The sequence below is a fragment of the Ovis canadensis genome, chromosome 4, assembly GCF_042477335.2.
Source record: "Ovis canadensis isolate MfBH-ARS-UI-01 breed Bighorn chromosome 4, ARS-UI_OviCan_v2, whole genome shotgun sequence".
Taxonomy (NCBI): domain Eukaryota; kingdom Metazoa; phylum Chordata; class Mammalia; order Artiodactyla; family Bovidae; genus Ovis; species Ovis canadensis.
The window spans coordinates 107,334,379-107,361,403 of record NC_091248.1 but is presented as its reverse complement, the minus strand read 5'-3'; the positions used below and the strand labels follow the sequence as shown (position 1 = coordinate 107,361,403).

At 52.1% G+C, this 27,025-nt stretch overlaps 1 protein-coding gene across 1 annotated transcript in view; it reads right to left on the bottom strand.

Moving 5' to 3' along the window:
* SND1 (staphylococcal nuclease and tudor domain containing 1) overlaps window positions 1-27,025 on the bottom strand; it is a 420,634-nt gene that overhangs the window by 13,380 nt on the left and 380,229 nt on the right. The window contains exon 17 of the mRNA XM_069588315.1: window positions 534-722. Coding sequence (XP_069444416.1) covers window positions 534-722 — 189 coding nt within the window. The remainder of the gene's footprint in view (window positions 1-533; window positions 723-27,025) is intronic.

Genomic DNA, 27,025 nt, shown 5'->3' with positions numbered 1-27,025 from the left:
GGGTTCCTTAATCGTCCATTTGCTTCCAAAAGCTGCTTTCCAACCCACCCCCCTTGTCTCTTCAATGCAGTGTCTGCACAGACTGATGGGCTGTAAATCTGCTGTCCTAACAGCTTTATGCATCTCCTGGGGCAGCTTCCAAAATGGGCTTCCCTGCAGGGCAATGTGAAGGAAATTCAGACATGGGCTGCAGGCCACCCAGCCTCTCCGAGAGCACTGGAGGGTCAGGGCGGGGGAAGAAGGCCTCTGGTCTCGGGTGACCCTGGGCTCCAAGGTCACTGTCTAGGCAGCTTCCGGTGCCAGGCCCACCAGAGCCGGGGTGATGGACAGGAGTGCTCAGAGAGGGTCTGGGGCCTGCCTCAGCACGGGGTTGCTGACGTGGGGTCTGACACCAACACCAGCCGGAGTCACTCAGTTGACGGGGGACAGAAGCCTCTGTCTGTAGTATGGAGGCAGCAGTGCTGGTGTGGAGGGAAGGGAGGGCAAGAGACGGCAGCCGCTCCTTCCCCGCCAGGCCCCATTCCACAGCCTACCTTCTCCTTTTTTTGCTTGGCGGCCTCCTCGGCAGACAGCAGGGATTTGTAGTAGGCGCTGCGCTCGGCGGTGAAGTGGACCTTGGAGAGCGCGTGCTCCACCAGCAAGACGGACAGGTTGGCGCCGTCGATGTGCAGCCAGCCGATGAAGTTGCCGGCCTTGTCCATGCTCTCCACCTCCACTTCTACCTAGGGAGCAGAAATAGGGGTGTCAGCTAGCAGCGGGAGCCTGGGGTGGGCAGGGGAGGAGAGAGGCCCCGGGGCCACTGCCACCATGCTCACTCCACGGGCAGGAACAGCTGGGAACGGTGAGTCAGAGCGTGAGCTGGTGAGAGCCTCTGAGAACCCTTCACCTCAGTGCTGTGAGCTGGTCTATCTTTTCAGCTTCTTGCACCCCAGAACCACCGTTAAGAGATATGCCACTGACAAAGCAACTTCAGAACTCTCCTCTCCTCAAATCCCCTCCCCTTCCTCTTGAGCTGTGTGCGTGTTTGTGTGTGTACACAGCTAAAGGTCAGGGGTGAGTCAGGCAACACCCACTCCTCTTCAGCACCCACTGAGCCCCAGCTCTGCTAGGAAGACAGGCAAGCCTTGGGTGGAAGTGGAGAGCAAGGCAATCCCCAAGGAGGGGAGAACCTGTGTTCTTCCTGGAAGAGCTGAATGAAGTCATGCTTAATGAAGGCAATAAAAGCAGTGGGATGAGAGCCAGGTGAGAAGAGGCGGGAAGGGGACAGGTGGGCACAGTACACTGATGTGCAGGGGCAGTTAGGGGGTGATTCCAGTCGGAGGTTACCCCTTTCTAGGGGTGTGCTCACCGCCATCAGCCCTGACTTCCGGGCCGAGCACACTGGCTGATCCCCAGAGCCAGCAAGATCCCTGCAAAGCCCAGGGGCTCCCGGGCCTCCCCACCTGAGGGCTCCCCGAGACCCAGGACCCCTGACCCAGCAAGGATGCCGCTCTACCTCATAAAGGCAGTGGCCCAGGAGGAATTCCTTCTCAGCTTCTCTCCCAACCTCTTCCCCTGCTAAAGGGGCCTGTAAAAGCCTTCACTGCCAAACGTAAAAACTTGTATTCATTTAAACGGCTTCAAGCTCGATTAAGCAATAAAATGAGTGTCTAAATACCTGGGAGTTCTCTGAAGCCTGGGCAAGAGCCAGTGGCAGCTGCTGAGGACACGAATAGGAAGGAGCCGGGGTCCCGCCTTCCCGGTCCTGCTCTTTGTCCCTGCTCTGGGAGTCGCGTCCCCAGCATCTCTCCCGGCAGAGTTAGGACTCTGCCAGGTGTTCTTCCTATTTGTGAACACCCTCTTCCTACACGAAGCCCCCTGTGACCCTTTCAGGTGGAATGCAAGTTCAACAATGCCTGAAGTGGGGGTGTACTGCAGAAGGGGATACGAAGAGTTTATTAGAGCTAGGAAAAGAAGGTATTATACCCATCCAATCCAACTTGATTTTATTAGTGGGGAAACTGAGACACAGGGGCAGTGGGGCCAGAAAGGGGCAGAGATGAGAGCAGAGGCCAGCCTGCCCTGCTAGCCTTCTTTCTCCACTGCCTCCTTGGCGCCTCCCCTCCTCTCCCAGCCCTGTCTCAAGAGCATCCTTCCTCCAGTCACACCCCTGACTTCCCCCCCACCCCCCTCCACATACAGTCCACTGGGTTAAGGCCAGCTCCCCCCACCATTCAGAACCCTGGACCTCGCCCCTCCCTGGTGGAGCCAGGGTGGAAGTGCTGGGCTCTGCTGGGTGGGGTCCACCCCACACGGGCACCAGGCTGCTGATGGCTGGAGGGAGGGAGGACCCGTAACTGTCGATGGCAAAACTGGTCTCCCCTTTCTCTAATCCCAGCAATTAATTCACTGGGAGGACCTGTGTGTGTGGCAGAGAACAGGTGGGCAAAATGGTACACGATAGAGCACAAGTGCCTCAAGAGCTCACCAGCCAGTAAATTCACTGAAGTGAGTGACAAACTGCCCGAAGAGCCCTCTGCCACCTTGCAAGTGCCCTGGGTGCTGCAGCACTGCGCGTCCCGACAGTGGGAGGGCCAAAGGTGGAGGAAGAGGCTGCGGGCTTGTGGGACACAGACGAGAACAGGGATGGAAGGACAATGCATGGGAAGACCGCCTCTTCTTCATTTGCCGCGCTTTATCAAGCATGCTAAGATCAAGCGGCAGCTGATCCCAGACGACTTCTGGGAGGAGTGGAGGACTGCCTGCCTTGTGTTTGGGGGCTCAGGAGACAATGGGTAGAGTGGGAGTGCCGACACTGGCTCCTACCACCAATCCATGGGACTCCTTTGCATCTGGGGGCTCCCGAGACCCCTCCTCATGCCCAGCTGAAAACAAGTCAAACTGGTACAGTTGCCAGGCCCACACCAGCGCCTCGTCTTCTTCCACTGTGTTCATTGCCAGGTGTCCTTTTCCTAAAGCCAGGAAGGCTGCCCTGATCAAGCACGAGCCCTCCCTCCAGCCCCCAGGCTCGTGGTGGGCCGCTGCAGCTGTGACGAGAAGCCCGTGGCTTCCTCTCACACTAGGTTCCTGCGGTGGAGGAAAGAGCCTCCGAGACATGAGCTGCAGGGGCGACCAGACAGGTACAATCCGTCTCTCCTGTCAGGCGCCCAGGCTCAGACCCTGCTCGCCAACCTCTAATTCACACTTCACCCTCTGAGGCCACAAACCAGATGCCGACCTCTCAAGGCTCCTGCGGGGGAGATGCCAGCGAGTGACTAAGCAGCCACACCTGGGGCCAGCACCGCTGGGGAGCAGCCAGGCTCTCTTGGCAGGTGAGCTCTGGCTTCACACGTACCGAGCCTCTCCCTGCCGGCAATCGATACGCTAACTTGGGCTTGACAAGCCCCTGGGCCCAGCCGGCCGCAGAGGAAAGAAATCTCTGGCCTTGGGCACCGTGCTGCTGCCCAATCCGTCTTGGGCTGTGGAGGGAGAGATAAAGCTGTCGCCTGCGGGTCCCCGCTTCTCCTTTTATTACAGCTGCTGCCACCACCGTAATTTCTCAGTCAAACAATGGGGCTTTAGGGAAGGTAGGCTGGTCTTAGAGGAGGGTTGGGGCTGGGCCAGTGTTCCTGCTGCACCTAGGTCTCTGGGCTTCTGGCCTTGCTTGACATGCCCCAGCCTAGATGGGCAGAGGGTTCAGGGTGAAGTCTTGACTACACAGGGAGCAAACAGAGGGTGCAGTGGGCACTCCTAGGTTGGTCTACATGTTCATCTTTCATCATGTCTCTCTTTCACACTCACTGCTGAGAATTTGTAACTTGACTATAAAATTCCATGGGTCTGTATCTGTGACGGGCTTCCCTGGTGTCTCAAGCAGTAAAGAATCTGCCTGAAATGCAGGAGACCCAGGTTCAATCCCTGGATCAGGAAGATCCCCTGGAGAAGGAAATGGTGACCCACTCCAGTTTTCTTGCCTGGAAAATTCCATGGACAGAGGGGCCTGATGGGCTGCAGTCCATGGGGTCTCAAAGAGTTGGACAGGACTGAGCAACTAACACTTTCAGCTCTTCATATCTGTAAAAGCTCCATTTCTCTATTCAACTTTAAGACTCAATCTTAAGACTCATCAAATTTTTGGTATTTTTCTAATTAAAAAGATATATACATACTCACTCTCTCTAGTTATCTGTGATACTTATTGCTATAAAGTTACTGTGAACAAAGAATTAGGGAATCCTGAACCACTGCCTCCCGGGGAAACACAGGGTTGGTTCCTATAAGACTCCAGTTACATTTCTATCAACTTATCAATACACAACCTGCTTCGATGATGGTTTCTGTTTAAAGACACTGTATTTAATACATATTGATGATTCATTAACAATAAACTCACAGCCAAGAGCGCTGTCACTCATGCCTGAATAAAGCTTATCTAACACATGGATTTTCTCCTTAAGGCGCATCACAGCCGTCCTGCACTCAGGAACACTAGACAGCACTTTAGCGCTATGCTTAGGGGCCATTTTTAACTGCAATATAAAGTGCAGAAACCCTGAAAACCTCGGTGCTAAGCAGACCTGAGTAGGACATTTGTTTGCAGGATGAGAGCTGAAACAAGAAGGCAGAGCCACTGCATGTGCAGCCTCAGCTGGGAATGTTCTTCCTGGGAGACTCGCTGCTCTGTGCACATTCACAAATGATCCAAAAAGTTGCAGGGGTACTGACAGAGGTAACAAATTTCAGCAAGTGAATGAACTCATAAATGTGGGCTCACTTATAATTAGGATTTACCATATACAGATGTTGTAGCTGTTATAGTCGCTAAGTTGTATCCAACTCTTTGCAACATGCCAGGCTTCCCTGTCCTTCACTATCTCCTGAAGTTTGCTCAAGTTCATGTCCATTGAGTCAGTGATGCCATCCAAGCATCTCATCCTTCTCCTCCTGCCTTCAATCTTTCCCAGCATCAGGGTCTTTTCCAGTGAGTCGGCTCTTCACGTCAGGTGGCCAAAGTACTGGAGCTTCAGCTTTAGTCCTTCCAATGAATATTCAGGATTGATTTCCTTTAGGATTGATTTCCTTTAGGATTGACAGGTCTGATCTCCGGTATACAGAGTATGAGCAGAAATTTCTTGCAAGTTGCCTCCAACTGCAGACAAGAATTAGGGGAGGCTCTCTCTTGTCAAGTGCACAGGAAACCTCTTTTGGTCTCTTTCTGGCTACCCCAAGTGTTGGTGAGACATTACTCATGGAGTGCGGTGTAAAGTGAGATGCGCTATATACAACGTGGCTGCCTGTCTCTTCAGCATCTTGGACGAGATGTTTCACGAAGAGACCTGGACTTTCTGTCCAGTGGCTGGGAGGCTTCCTGCAACGGCACTAGCATCAGGGAGGTAAGGCCTTGGGTGATCACCATGGGCTGCCACAGCACTGCATGTGGGCATTTGGTGTGTACACAGGTGGGCTGATAATAGCCTTGAGGGGCTCACAGCTACATGTGGACACAAGCAATGTCAGCAACAGATGATGGCTTTCCTTACTCCCCATCCTCAACACTCATACTGAAGCCAAATGCTGGGACTTAGGAACACATGGAGCTGGGGGGAGGAGAGGCTCTGAGAAGGGGGTGCCACGTGCAGGGGGTAGCTTTGTGATAACTCTGGTTAAGACAGAAGATGGTTAAGAGCCTAGATGTCTAAAGGGCAGACCTGACCCTCAGGAGCTGAAGGACACGGAGGTGCTGCCACATTGGACATCCTGGATGCTCTGCTCACCTGCCAGCATCTCTCGTCCTCTGCTCCTGATGCTGGCAGAGTGGGCGGGGATTTTGTGGTTCTGAACTAGGCCCCGTGAGCTGAGCTCTTCCAGATTCAACACCATCTTCCTGTGACGGCTTCCCTAACCTTGGCCTGCAGTGAATTGAACACCTGGCCCGGATATCTCCCTCTGACACTCAGGGACCAGTGTAGAGCACAGAGGTTAAGACCATAGACTCCGGAGCAGAGACGTTTACTCACCATCTCCTTGACTTTTGGTGAGTCAATTACCTTGGAATTGTGATAGTACCTATCTCAAAAGATGTGTTTTGATGACTAAATGAGCCAACATAAGCATGTTAAACACTTAAAAGGGTGCTTGACACACAAATGCTTCTTCAATTATTTACTTCCTGGGGAGGAGCAGTTATTTCAAAATGCCCCTATTCACCAGCTAAAATGGTGCCAGTGGTAAAGAACCTGCCTGCCAATGCAGGAGACATGAGACTTTTGTTTGATCTCTGGGTTGGGAAGAGTCCCTGGAGGAGGGCACGGCAACCCACTCCAGTATTCTTGCCTGGAGAATCAATCCCACAGACAGAGAAGCTACAGTCCATGGGATCGCAAGAAGTCAGACACTGAAGCAACTTAGCACTCACGCAGACCGTCAGCTCCAATGGGAACCAAGCTTGTTCTCTAAATCTACCCCAGAGCTGGGTGTACTGACTGGGCCACAACACGGTAGAAAGAGCATGAATCCTGCAGTCAGACAGACCTGGACTCAAATCCTAACTCTGACCATGAGTTTTTGGTGATGTACAATGGCATCCACTTCCTTCAACTCAGCGCCAGCCGACAGCAGTCAGGCTAGTTGCAACCAGCAGCAGCTCTGCTCGGCTGAGCTCAATTCCCTTGGTTCTCACTCAGAGAGGTAGGTGACGGAAGAGGTGGTTAATCAGAGTGGGCAGGGGTGGGGAATCTTTCTCCACCACAGGGCCAATCAGGGGGTGTGGTCCGGCCAGCCACGCCCAGTGGGAAAGCAGCTAGACCCACTGGTCCCGGGCTGTCTGTGGGCTGGGGTAGCCAGAGGGCCCTGCTGCCTCACAGGGGGACACGTCCTCCCGCTCCCGAGCACATTAATGTGCCACTAATGAAACTGTTCTGGCTTATTTACCAAATTAATACAAACGGCACAGGCTGTTAATTTGCACGTCTCCTAATTACTGAGGAAGTGTTCCTGTCCCAGGCAGCACACACACCTTAGTTCCCACCCAGGCGGGCTGTGGTCTCACCCTTCCCGGCTGTGGCTGCAGGGAATGGGGAAGGGGAGAAAGAGAGAGGAGAAAAGAGGAGACGGGGGCAGGCTTCCAACCCAGGGAGGGAAGGCGGCGGTGGTGGCGAGCATGTTTCGTTTCTCATAGCCCTTTTCCTAGTGGTTGGATTATCTTGGCCCCCGCCACAAACATATTCTCAATCCCTGCTCCACCACTCCAACTGGTCCCCTTCTTTTCTTGTCTGGATTCTGTCCAGCTTCTTAACACAGGAGCTGCTTCAGTCAAGCGGGCGGAGGGGGCTGAGTCATTCTCCCACTCCAGACAGTTGAGGCACCTTCTGCTCTGGGGAGCCATGCGGGGCCAGCCAGGTGAGGGTGGTGGGTGTGCAGGAGGTGAGAGGAGTGAAAGGCAGGCAGGGCTGATGTTCTTACAGAGAGGACGACTCACGTGCCCAGGCCCTCCCCAGCCGATCAGTCTTCTGAAAGTAACGGGTGTGTCTGGGGAAGAACACGCGAGAGCTCAGCTGGAAGACCAGAGGAAATGCCAGCCACCTTGGGGCTTCATTTAGCTGCCCGGCCTCTCCTGCTCCAGGAGCCAAGATGGATGTCCAGTGGCTCTGAGTCTGGGGGTGACGCTGGGAACACCAAGGGCCCCTCCTGTAGCCTTCTTCATGGTAGGGCGGGGGCGGAGTGCACTGGAGGCTGCCTCCATGAAAAGGCTAGCTTCGACAAAGCCGCCAGGGGCACTCAGGGCAAGAGAACTTGATACTGAACCAGGGAGGACTCACAGCTAGCGGTGGCATGCTCTGGATGGTGACTTAGGGCAGCCCAAGGAGGTACAGCACAGAGGGGATTTCCGGCAAAATGCAGGAGTGGCGAGAGTCTCCCCTCCCATATAACCCCTCTTTCGCTTTTTGTGTACTGGGAGAACGAAAGAGAGGTAGTCTCTCCCAAGAGCCTCGCATCCTTTCTCCTGCGCAGTGCCCAAGGCAGCAGAGGAAATCACTGAGCCTCAGCCCCAGAGGCTGGGAGGCCAAGGAACTCCTGCAGCACAGCTGCCGGGATGCTCCCTCCCCCCAGGGAGGTGGCTGTCTCGGGCAGGACAGGTGATCCCAGGTAGGCAGCAGCTCAGGGCACCCCTGCCCTGGAGCATCTGGGAAGGAAGACTTCCTACACAAGGGGGGCGAGGGGATGCTGGCTGCATGTTCCCCCTGAAGGCAGAGTAGGAGTGCTCAGCGCTACCTCTGGGGAGGTGACATCAGGGGCCCCAGTGATAGGCAGAAGCCGCCATCCTCCCCATACACTGGCTGGTCCCAGCCCTGCTTTCAGTAACCCCAAGGCCATCGGCAACAAGCCTGGAACTGGGAATAAGAGAGGAGTGAGGCTTGGATGGGGAGAAGGCTTAGAGGCACAAAGCAAAATCTTCAGACTAAACAGCCATCCAGGGACCAGCTCTGCCTCTTCTGGGCTGGGCATCCCCTTGCAGTTGCTCCGCGTGTCAGTGAGTGCTCAACCAGGCTTGTGAGGTTTTCTCTGCTCAGAACTTCCTAAGGTATGAGCTGGGACTGGGGGTGGCGGCACTGGCGGTGCACTGGTATGACTGGGAGGTGCTGAAAGAGAGAAGGGCCGGTGGGGAGGCCCTGCAGGCAGCCCAGTAGGAGCCTGTGGAGAGGGGAAGGTGGAGCTTGGGGAGAGAGGAAGAAAGGCACTCCAGCTCTCCCCCACCCACGCATCCCAAACAGAGCTTTCTGCAGGGTAGGCGAGTAGCAATCCAGAGCAATCTGAGTGCCACCGAGCCTCCTCTCCCGCCTTGCATGGCAGCCATGCTGCCGGCCGGGGTTGCCACCATCCCCCATACATACTGCTGTAATGTGCTCCCGCCGCGAGAGCTGTGAACTTGAAGAGACACCTCACCTTAATATAGTAGCAGCTTAACACAGCCGACTCGTCCCTTCTACTTGCGGCCAAGTGTGCACACCGATGTCTTTCAGAGATGATAAACATTAACACGATGCAATTGATAATGGAACGCTCTGGGAGCCGCAGAGGCAGTGCCTATGAAATGCCCCTGGGCCACATTACTGTGGGTGGGTGGCGAGGGGGCAGGCGAGGGTCCATCCCAAACTTCCCTGTGCTCCTGGAGTAGCAGGGCTTCAGCTCCTACCAGTGTGTAACTACCCAACCCCTCAACACCTGCAGACCAGATGATGCATTCAAGACCAACCCACAGCGCCAACTGTTCTCTGGAAAACCTCGTTTCTGACATTTGTGCGCTGGTCTAAGCCAAGGCCCTAGGAATGCCTGCAAATCAGGCCCGGGTTGGCACAGTGGCCACGAAGCTCCTAGAAATTGAGGGTTGGCCTGAGCACTGGGTGAGACGGCCCAGCTGGGAGCTCAGGGCTTCCTTCTTTCTCTCCTGGAATACCTCAGGGGTGCGGGGTGGGATGCCAGAGGTGGGGGGCCAGGGGCAATTCCTGAGGAGGAGGCAAAGAGGAGGAGCCAGGGCGATCAGCATCGCTCAGTCTGCTGGGAAATGCAAACCTGCTGACTCCAGGCCTTTGCAAGCAGTAACACAGTTTACAAACTGACGCAATCTGTTCCTTTGGTGCAGACAATAAGGAAAGCAGACTGTTCATCTTCCCAGGAAAACCCGAGGCTGCGGACTGGAGGGCGATTTAACTGTCTCTTCCTTGAGGTTCACACAGGGAGTGTGGCTGAATTGGGGGCCCTACGCCTGTGCAGGGCACCCCACTGGCATCCTTTCCCACAGGCTTCCTGAGCTCAAGGCTGGCTTTGGAAGTCCTTCTGAGAGTGGGGTGCACCTGAACGGTCCAGCTTCTCCTCGTGCTCCCAGTGATGCGGAGAAGAGCGGTCCTACCAGAGAGAGCAGTGAGGACCGCTCCTCATCCAGAGTTTACAGACAGCACCTGGAGACTTGGTCCCTTGGAGACCAGAACCCTCGGTGTGGGCCACATGGGGTTCTCCCAAGCCCAGACGGAGTCCCTGAGGCTGTACCTGTGCCTGGCAGGGACTGAACTAGGGGTGAGAAGTCGAACGCCCTCTTTCTTCAGGAGAAATTAGTGTATGACCTGTGGTGGCTCAGCGGTAAAGAATCTGCCTGTGAAGCAAGAGCTGCAGCCGACACTGGTTTGATCCCTGGGTGGGGAAGATCCCTGGAGGAGAGAATGGCAACCCACTCCAGTATTCTTGCCTGGAGAATCCCATGGACAAAGGAGCCTGGAGGGTTGCAGTCCGTGGGGTTGCAAAGAGTTGGACACGACTGACGCGACTTAGCATGCATGCACATGACCCATGGAGGAACTGTGTGAGGCTGTCAAATCTCTGACCCGAAGGTAACCGAACTGGGTCACATCTGAATGTCAGCTATGCCTCTGTAGGCCCTTACACCTTCGTGATGTCAAGGTCTGTGCGGGGGCAGGTGTACTCTGCTTTGCAGATCTAGACTCTCAGGCTTTACCTGAACCACCGTGGATTTCTGTGCGGACCCACACTTCGCCTTTATAAAGCACCCACGGTGGCACTGTTACCCCCCAAAATAAAGTCTTCCACTGTTTTCATTGTTTCCCCATCTATTTGCCATGAAGTGATGGGACCAGATGCCATGATCCTAGTTTTTTAAATGCTAAATTTTAAGCCAGGTTTTTCACTCTCCTCTTTCACTTTCATCAAGAGGCTCTTCAGTTCCTCTTTGCTTTCTGCCATAAGGGTGGTGCCATCTGCGTATCTGAGGTTATTGATATTTCTCCTGGTAATCTTGATTCCAGCTTGTGCTTCATCTAGCCCAGCATTTCGCAAGATGTACTCTGCCTATAAGTTAAATGAGCAGGGTGACAATATACAGCCTTGAAGTACTGATCTTTTCCATATTTTGGGGCTCTAAAATCACTGCAGATGGTGACTGCAGCCATTAAAAGATGCTTGCTCCTTGGAAGAAAAGCTATGACCAACCTAGACAGCATATTAAAAACAGACATTACTTTGCCAACAAAGGTCCATCTAGTTATGGCTATGGTTTTTCCAATAGTCATGTATGGATGTGAGAGCTGGACTATAAAGAAAGCTGAGCACTGCAGAATTGATGCTTTTGTACTGGTGGTGTTGGAGAAGACTCTTCAGAGTCCCTTGGACTGTAAGGAGACCCAACCAGTCAATCCTAAAGGAAATGAGTCCTGAATATTCATTGGAAGGACTGATGCTGAGGCTGAAACTCCAATACTTTGGCCACCTGAGGTGAATAACTGACTCATTTGAAAAGACCCTGATGCTGGGAAAAGATGGAAGGTGGGAGGAGAAGGAGACGACAGAGGATGAGATGGTTGGATGGCGTCACGACGTGATGGGCATGAGTTTGTGTAGGCTCCAGGAGTTGGTGATGGATAGGGAAGCCTGGCATGCTGCAGTCCATGGGGTCGCAAAAAGCTCGACACAACTGAGTGACTGAACTGAACTGAATGGTGGCATTAGTGATTAATTCTTTTCCTTCCACCCTGGAGAAAAAGAACCTGGATCTAGGGAATTCTCTGGTGGTCTGGTAGTTAGGACTCTGTGCCCTCATTGCCAAAGGTTGGGGGGGGGGGTGGTCAATCTCTGGTTGGGGAACTAAGATCCTGCAAGCCCTTGGCGTGGCCAAAAAAAAAAAAAAAAAAAAAAAGGACCTGGCTGTAGATCACACTCTCTTGCTTTCTCGGGCACCTGTCTCTATCAGTCACCTTTTCCTCTAATCACCACCTGACTCCCTTTCTATCGGCATCTACCTCTTTGTCTACAAATCTCACTCATCCTAGAAAACCTAGCTCTGACCTCGCATCCCATCCAGTCAACCTTTCTCTCTTAACCCAGGGACCTCTTTCCCTTCACCTCCATCCACTCCTCCATCTCACACAGCCGATCGACATTCCAACATGATTATCACTTCAAAGGTCACTCAAGACCTCTTAATCGCCATTTTATTAACTTCTTCTCAGGTATCTGACAAAGCTAAGCACCGCCGCCTTCTGTGTCGAAGCTCTTTTTCAAGGCCTCTGTGATCCCCACCCTTCTGCGTGCTTTCTTAGTTTCAGTTGTGAATTCTCTCCCACCAACACGCCCCCTGAATATGGGCAGCCCCTGGGCACCTGAAGCTATGGACAGTGCCTGTAGTGCACAGCTCAGAGCTGTGTGGCGCCATCGCTCCTACTTCCAGCCCAGACCGCTCTTCAGGACTCACCTCCATCATAGACATTTCAAATGTAACAAGCCCAATCCTGAATCCACTGTCTTCACTATAAAACCTGCACTTCCACCTGCGTTTCTTGTCTCACTCAGAGCAAGCCGCTTAGAAATCATCCTGGACTCCTTTCACATTCACAGTCAACCTCCAGGTCACAGTGGTCCTACTTCATAAACACCTCTTGAATTGTCCCCCTCTTCGTCCTTCCTGCCACTCCCTGAGTTCAGGTTCTGGCTTTGGGGGAACACTCCCTGCCCCCAGCCTCACCACTTCCCAATCGCCCCCCTGTGATGCCGCAGGGTGTGGCTTATCATAGGCAGTGCAGCTCTGTGGTTAGCCAGAGCATCGGGGTTCACATCCTGCTCTCCTACTTACCAGCTGTGTGATCTCGAGTGGGTCACTTAACCTCACTGGGTCTAAGTTTTCTCCTATTTGTCAAATGGGCATCATAATGGCACTTACCTCAAAGGGTTTTATTAAAGAATAAACGAACTGACCCAAATCAAACACTTAAGAGATGTTTGGCATATAGGACGTTCTCAGTAGATGTTGTCACTTTGCAAAAACAAAAAACAAAAAACCCCAACAAACAAATCGGATCACCTTTTCCTTTGCCAAAATCCTTTCCTTAATTCTCTGCTGAAGTTCAAATTCCTCAGCACAGTAGAGGATCAATTCCTTATAAAACTGGGTTGTTGCTGGTCTCACCTTCCAACCATTCTGGCCCTCATTATTTTGGAGTCATGCCAAACCAACTCCAGCTTCACACAGGTGCTTCGTCCCAGGCCTCTGGGCAGGCCACTCCCCCTGGCTAGAACACTTCTTCCTATTGCTACATCTGTGAGCTCCGACTCAACCTATCCACCAAGCGTCTACACACTCGGACCACACCTTTATATACTTGATGCTTTTCCTCACAGCACCTTTTTCACACCAATATTAACTGTAGCATTCATTGTGGGCATTTATTAACGGCTTGTTGTTGTCCAGTCGCTCAGTCATGTCCGACTCTTTGCGACCCCAGGAACTGTAGCAGGCCAGGCTCCTCTGTCCATGGTGCATAGTAGGCACACAATAGATGCCCTAGCCTCTCCACATCACTGGGACAGAAAAGTTCCCATCTTTGGGCAAGTCCACCGGCACCCGACTGATGGGAAAAGGCCTGTTTCCAGAACCCTTCTAAGGTGACAGGGTGTTCGTTCCCACAGTGGGTCTGCTCACAGAGGAGCTCAGAGGGGCACAAACCGGCTTCAGCCCATGATGAGTCAGAGGCACCTGGATGTCACCTGGAGCAGAAGGGGCTGTTTAGCACCTGCCGTGCCGGCACTGACTACAACTGGAGCGAGGCCGGGTGCCTCTATCTGGGCAGCACAGGCAGCAGCTGTGTGCACCTCCCCAGCCTCCTCCACACCCCCTGCTCCTGGCCACCATCCCCGAGCAAGGCAGGGGTGAGAAGCCGAGCAGATGGAAGACAGCTAGAGGAGGAACTACAAGGACAGGGCGAGGCCCCGGGCCACCCTCAGGGGCTAAATCCTCCAAGCCAGGGGCTGGGTGTGCTGGTTGGGCCGTGGTAGCCTGAGGGAACGTCTGAGCACAGGGCTGAGAAACCCTCAAGGTCTCTGGCCCTTCTAGGAGAGCAGGGACACTTCCGAGAAAAGTCAACAGCGGCTGGAATGGAGGAACCTGCGGTGTGGACAGGAAGCCAATGCCTCATTCAGCCAGGTCAGAGCTGTCAGAACTGGGCTGTGGTTGGGGGGGCCCTCCGGGGTTGGGCTGGGATAGGAGTGTGTGTGCTGATGGAAGGGACACGGGGCTTCTCCTCTTTCATCATCACCTGGTCTCTAGGCAACAGTGCCACAGACACCAATCCGTCTTGCAAGCCCAGAAGAAGGCACCAGAGAGAAGGACCTGAACAGACAGAAATTCCACACTGGCAGCTAAGGACCAGGCAGTTTACTCATTCCATTGCACTCAATACAAGAAACGGCAAACAATCTCACAGAAACACAGAAAGCCCATCTTTCCCGATGAATGTCAGATCCAGGGCATGAAAAGACAGCTGGAGGCACTGTCCCCAGAGGAAGATGCCCTGCCCTGTGCCCCCTTCCTTTCCTCCTCACGTCTCCCTCACCATCCAGCTGGCTCAGAAGGTACCATCTCCTCTGGGCTCCTCTCAAGCAGCCCCCCAATCCTGGAGTCACCATATCCTTCCTTAAATCCATCCTGCCTTCACCTGACAATCACGAAGCCTGGCCCTGCCTGCTGAGCCTGCCAGGCAGCACATCGTGTGTGTGCTGTGTGCCATCACCCAGGTAGGGGCCAGCAGTCCTGCTGACCTGCACCCCTGGACGGGCCTCAGAGAAAGAGCCCTGTCCTCTCTCCCCACTAAGGAGCTGCTCTCTCAGGCCCAGTAGAGAGGAGATATGGGCATTTTGGGGCACCACGTCTGAGGCACATTCACAAACTCTGTTCAAACCACTTGTAACTTTAAGTTCAGTAAATCTGGCTGTTACCTCTTGTAACACAGTAAGGAAAATAATACCCCATGCAATGCTATAGAGCCCCAGCACCTGCAGTCTTTGGGTCCTGGCAGTGCTGGTTCGAGAGGGCTGTCCTTTCGTGTGCTCGCCCTCCTGTCACGTGGGGAAACTGAATTACTGCTCTGTAGCACTGGGAGGCTGGAAGAAGCACAAGCTAGAATTAAGATTGCCGGGAGAAATATCAATAACCTCAGATATGCAGATGACACCACCTGTATGGCAGAAAATGAAGAGGAACTAAAAAGCCTCTTGATGAAAGTGAAAGAGGAGAGTGAAAAAGTTGGCTTAAAGCTCAACATTCAGAAAACGAAGATCATGGCATCTGGTCCCATCACTTCATGGGAAATAGATGGGGAGACAGTGGAAACAGCATTAGACTTTATTTTGGGGGGCTCCAAAATCACTGCAGATGGTGACTGCAGCCATGAAATTAAAAGACGCTTACTCCTTGGAAGGAAAGTTATGATCAACCTAGATAGCATATTGAAAAGCAGAGACGTTACTTTGCCAACAAAGGTCCGTCTAGTCAAGGCTATGGTTTTTGCAGTGGTCATGTATGGATGTGAGAGTTGGACTCTGAAGAAGGCTGAGCGCCAAAGAATTGATGCTTTCGAACTGTGTTGTTGGAGAAGACTCTTGAGAGTCCCTTGGACTGCAAGGAGATCCAATCAGTCCATCCTAAAGGAGATCAGTCCTGGGTGTTCACTGGAAGGACTGATGCTAAAGCTGAAACTCCAATACTTTGGCCACCTCATGCGAAGAGTTGACTCATTGGAAAAGACCCTGATGCTGGGAGAGATTGGGGGAAGGAGGAGAAGGGGACGACAGAGGATGAGATGGCTGGATGGCATCACTGACTTGATGGACATGAGTCTGAGTGAACTCCGGGAGTTGGTGATAGACAGGGAGGCCTGGCGTGCTGCAACTCATAGGGTTGCAAAGAGTCGGACATGACTGAGCGACTGAACTGAACTGAACTGAGGACTGGGAGGGCCTGTGATCTCTCTGGCCAGTCAGTAACGCAAAGAAAAGCCCATGAGTAAAAGCCCCCCATTATAAGGTCTGGGTGCATATAGCTGGAGACTGGGATAAATGCAGCCATCCAGAGCCCAGACCCACCCGGTTAATGACCCTGGTCCCTGCCCTCTTCTGTGAGTTGAGGCCGAGCTTCCTCACTGCAAATGATGATTTAAAAATGGCATGGCTTACACCGTCAAAGTGGAGCTTTCATAGGCCCTAAGCCCTCCCAAACTCCCTGGGCAGGGCTGGAGTTGGCACCCAGAGTCTGCTGGGTTATGGTCTGCAGCCAGGCCCCAGTTGCCTCTGCTCAAAGGCAGGAGTGATGGGCATGGGCGGTCTAAGTACTCTGCTCCTCCACACTGGAACCACAGTCCTTCTCCACTGGCACAGCCTGGTGATGCTGTCCTGGGCCTTGTAATCAACTCCGGCAAGTTTCCTAAGCCACAGGAGTGAGATCGGATGCAAGAGAGCATGAAATATGAGCGATAGGAAAGGACAATATGTAGGATGGGTCAGCAGCTTGTTGTTGACATGACTCTCTGTCCTCTTAATGGGAGCCAGGGTCCCATTAATCACAATTATTTCTCTCTCTCCCATTTCAACCAAACATCCCCAGTGCAATTCAGCTTAACGAGGTCCCAGGAGCTTGCGGGTAGCCTCCCAGAGCTACCATTTGCCCAGGCTGATGGTGCCCTATTCTGGGGCAGGGAGGGGCTGTCCTGTGTCCCCCTCAATGGGGCCACAGCAGCCTCATTCGCCCTGATGCACCTCCCAGCCTGGCCGCACTAAGCAGAATTCCACTGACGACTGCTCTCTGCTCTATGTGGGGAGCGCTCCTCCAAGATAGCTGTGTTCTGAAGTGGAGACAGGAGAAGAAAACCTTTACTCTCTCCAGCTAAGATTTCCCAGAAGTCGCAATTAAGGTTTTAAAGAGAATGTCTGACTTGGAGAAGCACAGTGAGCCTGACCTTTGCCTAAGCCTAACTGCCTGCTGAAGGCTGCTCTGATGGAGGTCAGGCTACTGCTGCCAGCCTGCCTTCTCCCACTGTGGACGGACTTTCCGCTGCAGCGCCCTCAGAAAAAAGCTTCACGGCTCCTGCCCTGCCACTCAGTGTAAACACCATTTACGAATTTGATTTCTTTTAAAGCTATTTGGAGGTGCTCTCAATGGCCCACTGCTCCTGAGCTGCCACCTGGAGCCAGTGGGCAGGGAAATGGAGAGGGGGTAGGTCAGGAGCAGCAGAAAGGAAGGGGAAGACCAGCTCCATCCTCTGTCTTAATGCTGCTCTCACAGGGACGACTCAGGGAGGCTGGAGAGAAAAAGGAGGCTAGGAGGATATTCTGAGCATCTTGTACCTTCTTAGAGAGTATATGAGCCAGAGCTCACACCCCATCTCCCCAACCTCCTGGCCTCTAACTTCCTGCCAAGGACCTGTGACCCTGGCCCAGCTCATCTGCCTGCTGTGTGAGCTGCCTGACCCCACCTGGCCTCCTGTAGCCCTGCCTGTCTCTGAAGCCATGACTCTGCATCACAGCTGTAAAAGCCAGAAAAGCAGCAACCTCTGCGCAGCGAAGGGAGGCGCGGAGTGGCAGAGCCCACTCAGAGAGATGTCAGCTCATTCACCAGGACAGGAATGCTAAGGCAACCTGCTTCGGGAAGTCTCTGCTGACTGTAAAGGGGCGACCTCACACCACTTCTGTGCCCTGATTGACTCTTCCTAACAAAGAACTCCGTCTGAGTGCCTTTGGGCTCCCCTGGTGGCTCAGAAGGGAGAGAATCCACTTACAATGTAGGAGAACCCGGGTTTGATCCCTGGGTCGGGAAGATCACCTGAAGAAGGGCATGGCTGCCCACTCCAGCATTCCTGCCTGAAGAATCCCATGGACAGAGGAGTCTGGTGGGCTTGAGCTACAGTCCATGGGGTCACAAAGAGTGGGACGTGACTGAGCAACTAACACTTTCAGTTTGGATCTGTCCTGAATCAACTGCTCGACTCATCAACCCATGAGCTTTTGCACTATGGTCTCTGAATGAGGCTGTAGGCCTGTTACCTTTCAACTGACCCTCAGTTCCCACAGCCTGTGCTGAGCAGCAGGATTCCAGGCAGTGCTGGAAGGTGTTTGATGGAGAATCTGTTGTTTCCGGCGGCACCTTCTACATAGCCATATCCTGGCTGCTGTGGGAGCTTCCCCCCCAGAGACAGCTTCCAGGCCAGGCAGCAGAAAACACAGGTTTAAGCTCTAATGGGGTACAAGGTACCCTGCAAGGGGAGGTCACTGCAGTTCAGCCTTGCATCTCTGGACAGATCCAGTGGGGCTGGAGAAGGATTAGGGCTGCCCAGTTGAGCTGATTAAAGAGATGACAAAGTCCAGAAGTGATCAGGATTCTTCAAAATGGGGAGACAAACAAATGCTAAAGGAACTGAAATGGATAATACACATTAAGGATGTGTAAAGAGACCTAGGAATTATTGTCATCAATTGATCAAGAAATAGTTACTTGGAATCTACTAAGTAGAAAAGCATTGTATTAGATCCAAAAGCACTGCAGTAGATCCAAATGGAGAGAAAAAATAATAATAATTTCTGTCTTCAAAGAACTTAAGTGGGGAAGACACAGTGAAGCCACATCACAGCAACTCAAGAGAGAATGCCACACGACCATCCAGCAGTAGCACAGACAGCAGGTACTGGAGGGGTTCAGAAAAGCCAACTCTGGAGGGCTGGAGAGTCAGGACACTCTCCTCAGAGGGGAGGGGCTGGGCATTAAAGGATGGGCGACACATCACAGGTGGGGATAGGGCAAATACCTGCTAGTGTGCAGACTGACTTGGGCCACACTTATGAAAACAATGGGTGACTGGTTGTGGAGGAGCTGGAAGGAGGGTAGAATTTCAGGATAGAAAGGGATGCTGAAGTCAGTGGAGGTGCAGCAGATATTAAGAGGGAAGAGAGAGAAGGGATGTTGGAGAGAGCAGAGGCCATGAGGAGGTACACGCCGCTTAGGAGAAGAGCTCACTAGAGTGACCTGGAGGGACAGGGCAACTCTCCTGACACACAGGTCTAGGACAGCTAAGTCACGGGTGGATGCTTTACATTCTCAGGGAGGCAGAAAGGAAAGAAAAGACAGGAACCTAAAGAGGAAGCGCAAAACCCCATCAGAGTCGTGCTGGCTGGGAGGCAAGAAGGAGAAAAATGAGATGGAGCGTCTCTTCATGGACCACAGTGACCAGAATCGGAATCACTGGGGAGACAGGATGCAGAAGGAGGGGACAAAGGCACATGTCCCAGCCCGGACCAGGCTTGGTCCATTAGCCTGAGTGTTCATTCCTTCCCTGCAAGAGAGACAGCAAAACACTCTGTGCCTAGTCCTAACTTTACCCATCTGCCTGGATCCCAGCATTTTCTCCCATTATAGGAGACCTCACACACTGGCAGAACTAACCCGCAGTTACGAGTGAAGCTCTGGAGCCCAGTCTACCTGGGTTCAAATTCAGCTTCTGCCCTTTAGTAACCGTGGGTGAGTTATTTTAAGCCATGCTTCAGTTTCTCCAAACTGTAACCTGGGAGTAACAAAATGGAATAACTCACTCATAAGGAAAACATGAGGTTTAAATGAAGCAGCACTCAGAATAACGTCTGACACACAGTAAACACTCAATAAATGTTGGCTCTTCCTATTGGGTCAAGAACTTGGAGTGAGAAGACAAACAATTTTTTTTTTCTTCACTGCCCTGGGCGGGTTGTGGGATCTTAGTTCCCCAACCAGGGATCAAACCTGCACCCCTGCAGTGGAAGCATGGAGTCTTAACCACTGGACCGCCCCGGAAGCTCCTAGAAACACATTTTAATTGTATCCAGGTCACAGTGTGACCAAACTCTAGTTCTCTAAGGGAAAAATTAGGGGCCTTTGGCCAATATACAGTCTAGCTTGGGCCAAGCCCTGGCAGGGCTTGTGTGACCTCTAGAGCCACACGGGGGCTTTCCTTTGAGATAGGAGGGGATCTGGACTGCAGGTGCTGAGCTCAGCCTCGTGCCCTGGCAGATGCCCCCTTCAGCTGAACCAGCAAAGCCTTCGGACCTGGTGGAAAATGTGGATTTGCTTTTCTAGGTTCATCTCCTACCACCTCCAATTCCTCTCCTGCTTACTACTTGGACTCCTTGATCCAAGCAGATAATACTATGTGTTCCGTAAACAGACATGGCAGTGTTGAAGCTCTGTGCCCAGGCACACGCTGTCTGTGGCACAATTTCCATTTCCTAATTTCTGCTCTTCTTCCTTAGTAACAGGCATCCTTTTAGTACAGGCTTACAGATTGTCCCCTCTCTCACTGGTCACACCACTGAGATTCAGCTGAGACTTCTCAGCAGGACTTCTAAGAAAGTAATCTGCTCTTGCTGGGCTTTCTCCCTTTCTCTTGGCATCCTGTCAGGAAGGAAGATATGAATGGTTGGAGCTCCATGGCCACCATGGATCTCGGGAATGGAATCCATGTGTTAAGGAGAGTGGAGCAGGGCGATGAAGGGGCTTGGACCCCTGCTGACGCTGGGAGCTGCTGGACCTGTTCAGGACTGCCTATGTCCAGACTTTTTCTTTTAACAAGAAAGAAGTAAAGTTAGAAGGATAGCAACAATAACCCTGTATGCGAGACAGCAAAAGAGACACAGATGTATAGAACAGTCTTTTGGACTCTGAGGGAGAGGGTGAGGGTGGGATGATTTGGGAGAATGGCACTGAAACATGTATATTATCGTATGTGAAACAGATCGCCAGTCCAGGTTCAATGCATAAAACAGGGTGCTCAGGGCTGGTGCACTGGGATGACCCAGAGGGATGGGATGGGGGTTCAGATGGGAAACACATGTACACCTGTGGTGGATTCATGTCAATGTATGGCAAAACCACTATAATACTGTAATTAGCTTCCAATTAAAATAAATACATTTATAAAAGAAAAGATGTAAACTTTAAACTTGTTTAAGCAAATGTGGTCTATATCAGCTGCTGCTGCTGCGTCATGTCCGACTCTGTGCGACTCCTAACTGATGCACTGGTCTCTTTCTCCGAAATCCACGTCCTTCTTCTACCCTTGGCGTGGTCGATGCCTACTTATCCTTCAAAAATCAGTGCAAGCGATACTTCCTTCAGGAAGTCTTTTCTGAATCCCCGGCTGTACTCTGAGAGAATCCTGTGAGTTGCAGAGCACGTATCACCCTGCACTCAGTGGTTGAGCCCTTGAGCCTGCCAACTCCTTGATGGCAAAAAACACAGCTTACTTGACTTTGTGGTCCCAATTCCTAGCCTGGCGCCTGACACAGTGGAAAGTCAGTAGATGTTTAGTAAATTAATTAAATGAAAAGAAAATCCAGATGCCAATCACTGGCACTCATCTATTGATTTGTCTTGGCTTTTAAGGCTGTTTGATTCAAAGGACATAAGAGGAAGATTATTGAAGAGAAACAAGGCCTTTCTTTCCTTTATTACTGATCCAAACACAGTCCCTGCATATAGTATCTGGGGCAGAGGCTTGCTCTGAGGACCTGCCACATTATGGCTGTACCTTTCTAGCTACTGCCCTGCACATAGGTTCTATCGGACAGTCAGGCTGGGCAGGGCGCGGATCACACATGCCCCAGGCAAGAAGGGACTGCAGTTTCCATTTCTACATCTGAAGGAAAGGCCGCCAGTTCCTTATCAGAGGGAAGAAGTGAAGTGAAGTGAAGTGAAGTCGCTCAGTCGTGTCCAACTCTTTGTGACCCCATGGACTGTAGCCTACCAGGCTCCTCCGTCCCTGGGATTCTCCAGGCAGGAATACTGGAGTGGGTTGCCATTTCCTTCTCCAGGAGATCTTTCCAACCCAGGGATCGAACCTGGGTCTCCCGTATTGCAGGCAGATGCTTTACCATCTGAGCCACCAGGGAAGCAGGAAGGGAATTAATATTTATTGGGCAACTGCCGTGTGCAACACACTGAATTAGGTTCACAGTTGTGCCTGTTGCCTTAGTTAATCCTCACAACCTTTTTATGCAGTGGTTTTTAGTCTCACTTTTCTGATACGGAAATGAAAGCTCAGAGAGGTTAAAGAAATTATCCAAGGTCATTTGGCAATTACAGAAGCTAGACTTGAACCCCGTCCTGCCTAAATGCAGAGCCCGGCTCTCATCACTAACCAGTGGGCTGAACAGTCACTGACCTCCAGGAGAGTGGCACTCCCAGACGTCTAAGAGGTTTCTGGAGCCTTGACCCAGGGAGTGGGAAGCCCGTTAGGGGCTGGGAAGGGGTGAGGAAGGCAGGATGAAAAAGGCCCGAAGTGGACCTGGGAGAGGAGGCACTCATCTTCCTTTGCTCTCAGGCCGAGGGGTGATGAGTCAGTAGAGAGAAAGAAAGCCGTTAAGAAAGCCAAGACTGCCCCCCCTCACCCCCGCCGCCCCACCCCTGTACAGATCTGCCCAAGCTTGTCTTCCCAGGGATCCCATGCTGAGCACTCTAGTCAGTGGTGTTCTGGGCTCATTACCCTCTGGGGTTCGTTGCATCTCTCCTCTGCTGGCTGCTCAGCATGAGCCCAGCAGTGGGGAACTCATCACCACCTCCCCTATTGACTGGGGGAGTCATGGGCCGTAACCCACTCTCTTGGGCCTGCCTGTGGAGGTGGTCAGGCTAGAGCACCTCCCTGCTGTGTGAGTCCAGTAGGGTGCGGGTGGTGGAGAAGGTAAGATGAAGGATAAGGTTAGCCTGGCGCACCTTCCTGCCCGCCTGTCTCCCAAGCCCCCGACTGAATCTGCCTTTTTAGTCCTCTTACTGAAACAAAATCCTTCCGGCTTCCCCAACTGAAAACTAAGTTTATAATTGAAAAGCCCAGAGAATCTATTGCTGTGGAGATGAGGAAATTTAAAACTCATAACCATCCTGCAGGCCAATAGATCAGGCAGATATCCATCCTATTAGAATAACTCTCCACTGTAGATATCCATCTTATTAAAGCAAATGGTTAAGAAAGCCTGTCCCCACATCAGAGACGCTGTGTATGGTTTTCTGCTCACCTTCTGCGTACATTCATCAGCCCGTTTTGTCTCCTCGGCTGAAATCGGCCTCAGAATTACAAGCTGCCGAGAGGCAGCAGAAGTTTTAAATTAAGCATTCATGGGCATAGGTGAGCTCGGGAAATGATGGTGGGTCGAGAGGCAGGCAGGGAAGATTTAGTGTCTCCTGTGTCGGGGAGAAGCTGAGACTCAGTAACCAGTTGGGATCCAGCCGGGGATGGGGGAGCCTGGGAGAAGGGGGTGAAGACAGAGGGCTAGGAAGGAGGAATTTAAAAGCTCTCTGGTCAAAGGGCCAGACACGCTGCATGACAAAACAAAAATTATTGGAGACTCTGAACCACTGCTGATGCCAACCTCCGTGCAAGGCATAAATATCTGCTGTGGAGAACAGTGTACGTGCGAGGCGGGGGCCTTGGGGGGACAGCGGGCCAGGTGCTAGGGCCTCCCTCTGCTTCCCCTCAGGCATTTCTGGATACCCCGACTCCACCTCGTGCACCTAGTTCTGGGTTGCTGTGCCTAGGCGCTGTCTTGTCTGACTCTTTGTGACCCCCTTGGACTGTAGCTTGCCAGGCTCTTCTGTCCATGGGGATTCTCCAGGCCAGAATACTGGGTTGCCATGCCTTCCTCCAAGGGATCTTCCCAACCCAGGGATTGAACCCAGGTCTCCCACATTGCAGGTGGATTCTTTACTGTCTGAGCTACCAGGGAAGCCCGATAACTGGAGTGGGTAGCCTATTCCTTCTCCAGGGGATCTTCCCAACCCAGAAATTAAACCAGGGTCTCCTGTATTGCAGGCGGGTTCTTTACTAGCTGAGCTACCAGGGAAGCTCCAGTTTTGGGTTACCAGGCACTTACACCCCAGATACGGGACAGCAGGGGCTATAATCTCAAGGTTTGTCTTGAGGTCAATTTTATGCGGAGGTAAAATCGCCCCTCTGCAGCCCCTGCCTTACTGCCCTGGAGTGGTCAACGGAGCCTGAACCAGGATGCCCGTGTGTATATGCTGCTGCTATGACTGACCACGGCAGAGGTCACTCACTTGGCCCCAGAAAGGAGGCCCAGGGGGACTGCAGATGACTTACTGACAGCACCCTTAATGGTGCTCAGTGGTGCAAGGAAGACGGGCAGCAGCCGGCCCAGCGCTCCAGGGGCCTGCCCCCTGCACCAGCCATTCCCATTACCTTGGTTTATTTTCTTTTATTGCAGAGCGGCTCCTGTGTGTGGGCAATAAAGCTCTGACTGCTGTACTCTCCAGGCCTGGGGTGGGGGAGCGCTTGGCTAGCTGAAGTAGAGCAGCTCCGGGCGAGGAGGCCTGAGCTGGAGTTGATTCCCTTGGGCGTACCCCCAGGAGGGCAATACCTGAGCGGGAAAGGCCCTGGGAGGACCAGCAGCAGAAGGAGCCACTCAAACGCTGGCTTCTCCCTAGGCTCCCCTTCATCCAGAGTCCCCATCCTCTGCTGGCGGGCTTTGCAACCCTCCCTGTCCCCAAGCCCCTCATTTTCCTCAGTCACTCTACTCCATCCTCTTGCTCCTGGGCAAACCTCCTTCCACCACCATTCAGACATCCACTTCTGTCTTCTGAACAACTTCCTGCTCCACAGTCTTCTAGCTACTGAGAAAAAAGATATATATATATAAATATATATATTTATATATATATATATTTATATATATATATTTCCTTCTAAAGTGACTGACTTTCTGCAACTACTTCCTTTGACACCTGTGAGTCTTTCAGACCCTTGATGGGAGAGCAGGCAAGGGGGAGAGGTGCCCTGGGACCGAGGTGGGGAGCAGGGTAGAGTTCTTCACTTAAGGGCCAGCAGCCCTGGGAAATGGAAGTGCTGGAGTGGCAGGGGCTACAGAGGGTCTTTTTGAAGTTTCAGGCACTGGCTTGTACAGGATGAGAGAGGCTTTAGGGAGGGCAAAGAGAAGCTGCTAGCTGGCTTCCTGCCAAGACACAGGGCGACAGCGCAGCCCCAAGTGGTTTACAAACACAGAACCTTTGCTAAAACTTGTCCTTAACAATTCGAAAGCCTCAAAACCCCATAATTGCCTCTCTAATGAGCGCTTTTAAGGAGACCCTTCCCCACCAATTGTCCACAACTCTGCTCAAAACACATCTGCAAAATTTTAAATCCAATCCATTTGATTTATGCTTTATTTTTATGTCAATTAATTCAAGGTAACTGTGGGTCAATTCTGTATCCATTAGACCTGCACTGCCCAGACAGCAGCCACCAGCTCTAAACTGGAAGTTCCTAAAGGGTAGGGGCTGAAATTGGTCTCTTCACATCATTTTACTGACTATAAATCTCCAGCCCCGGGGGACCCATCCTAGTAACTCTAAAGTCCCAGGGGAATGGTTTTCAGGGCCCAAAGTGGGGTGGGATATAAGACTGGCATTCCAGGCACAGCCCATCAGGCCAGGCTTTGGACAAGAAGATGGATTTCGTCTGATTTCCCTTGACGGACGAGTGGTGTTCGGCAAACAGCCCGGCGTGCGGCTGTCACTCTGATGCTGAGCTCTGACAGGCATCGACCAGGCCGCAGCGTGAGCATGCAGACACATATACAGACCTCGCCAGCGTCTTGGCCTGGAAGACAGTTCTGTCTGGAGCCAGGATGGCCACAGCCCCCTTGGGGGGTGCTGCTGCAGAGCAGCCTGCACCAATGAGGGAGAGGAGGCAGCATGGAGCCTCCTCAAAATGCCCATTCTTGGGTGGGAAGACAAGCAGAAAGGGGCACTAGGCGAAGGCTGGTATAAATGGCCAAGCAAGGCAAAAGCAGAAGAGGGTAAGCTGACATTTCTCGTCTCCTTCCCTGCTCCCCTGCCCAGCAGCTCCCCTGTATCTAATGCTGCCCTCAGCCCACGGAAATTACAGAACACCCCATCCGAACCAAAGGTCATCTCGATCTCCTCCCCAATCCAGACATCTTCCTCATGCTCCCAGGAGATGGTCTGCTTCTAGCAAAATATTCCCTAACAAGGAACTCTCTAAAGAGTCCATTCCACTATTTAGAAGTCATCTTTCAAGTTCAACCTGTACTTCCTCTTATTTTTAGTCTGGAGCAATTTGGAACAAATCTGATCCCTTTTTCTTATTTACCTGTGGGTAGTTTTGGGAAAGCTCCCTGAGCCCAAACACCTCTTGGCTCTGAAGGTTGCTCTGAGAAGTAGGTGAGAAAAGACTCAGGTGTGAGTGACTAGCATGGTGTGTAGCAAGCCCCCCGAAAGTGTCTGCTCCCTGCATGTGACAGCCATTTATATTATTAACGTTTATTCTGTTTCTTCATTTCTATTACTCCCTGCACCTGGATCCCACCCACCCTCTACACCATCTGGTCCCTTCCCAGGAATGCTCAACTTATCAAAAATGCTTTAAAAACTGAACACAGAATCCCAGAAGTTGCTTAAGCACATGCAAATAATCACCTCGTTTGATCTATACTGTTCTCTACTGCAGTCATTTTTATCAATCATTTCACACTGTTGTTAGTACACAGTTTGTAGTAAACAAAATGCCCTGGGGTAATTTTCAAATGAACTGCCATCAAGATAGGTCACCTTCATCTTGTAGTTGTGTAACTGATTTTTTTTCCTTTGAACTTAAAAAAGCACTCTGTATTCGTTACAACTGGTAAATTACATTTCACCTTGTAAGCTGCAGCCCATCTTTCTCCATACTTATAAGAAATTTTGAACCTTGATGTTCTGTCCTAGCAGAACACAATCTTGTGCATCTCAAATGTGGTAAGTCGGCCTGCAGGGCTTTCGCCTAAATCTTAGGAAGGGCAGACAGACCCAGGAGCAGAAACTGAAACTTGCACCGTGGCTCCAAGATGCTCCGTAAGTAAGGATTTGGTGAATACACTTGGGCTTTCCAGGTGACACAATGGTAAAGAATCTGCCTGCAATGCACGAGGTGTGGTTTCCATCTCTGGGTCAGGAAGATTCCCTGGAGAAGGAAATGGCAACCCACTCCAGCATTCTTGCCTGGAGAATCCTGGTGAGCTACAGTCGGCCATGGGTTGCAAAGAGTCAGATACGACTGAGTGACCAAGCATGCGTGCACAAATATGGCTGAGAAGGAGAACCCTATGGTGGGAGCCTGTGGGAAGCCCTGGAGGCAGAGAACACCAGGCAGAACCAGGGAAAGGCCAGGCCTGAATACTACCCTCTCCA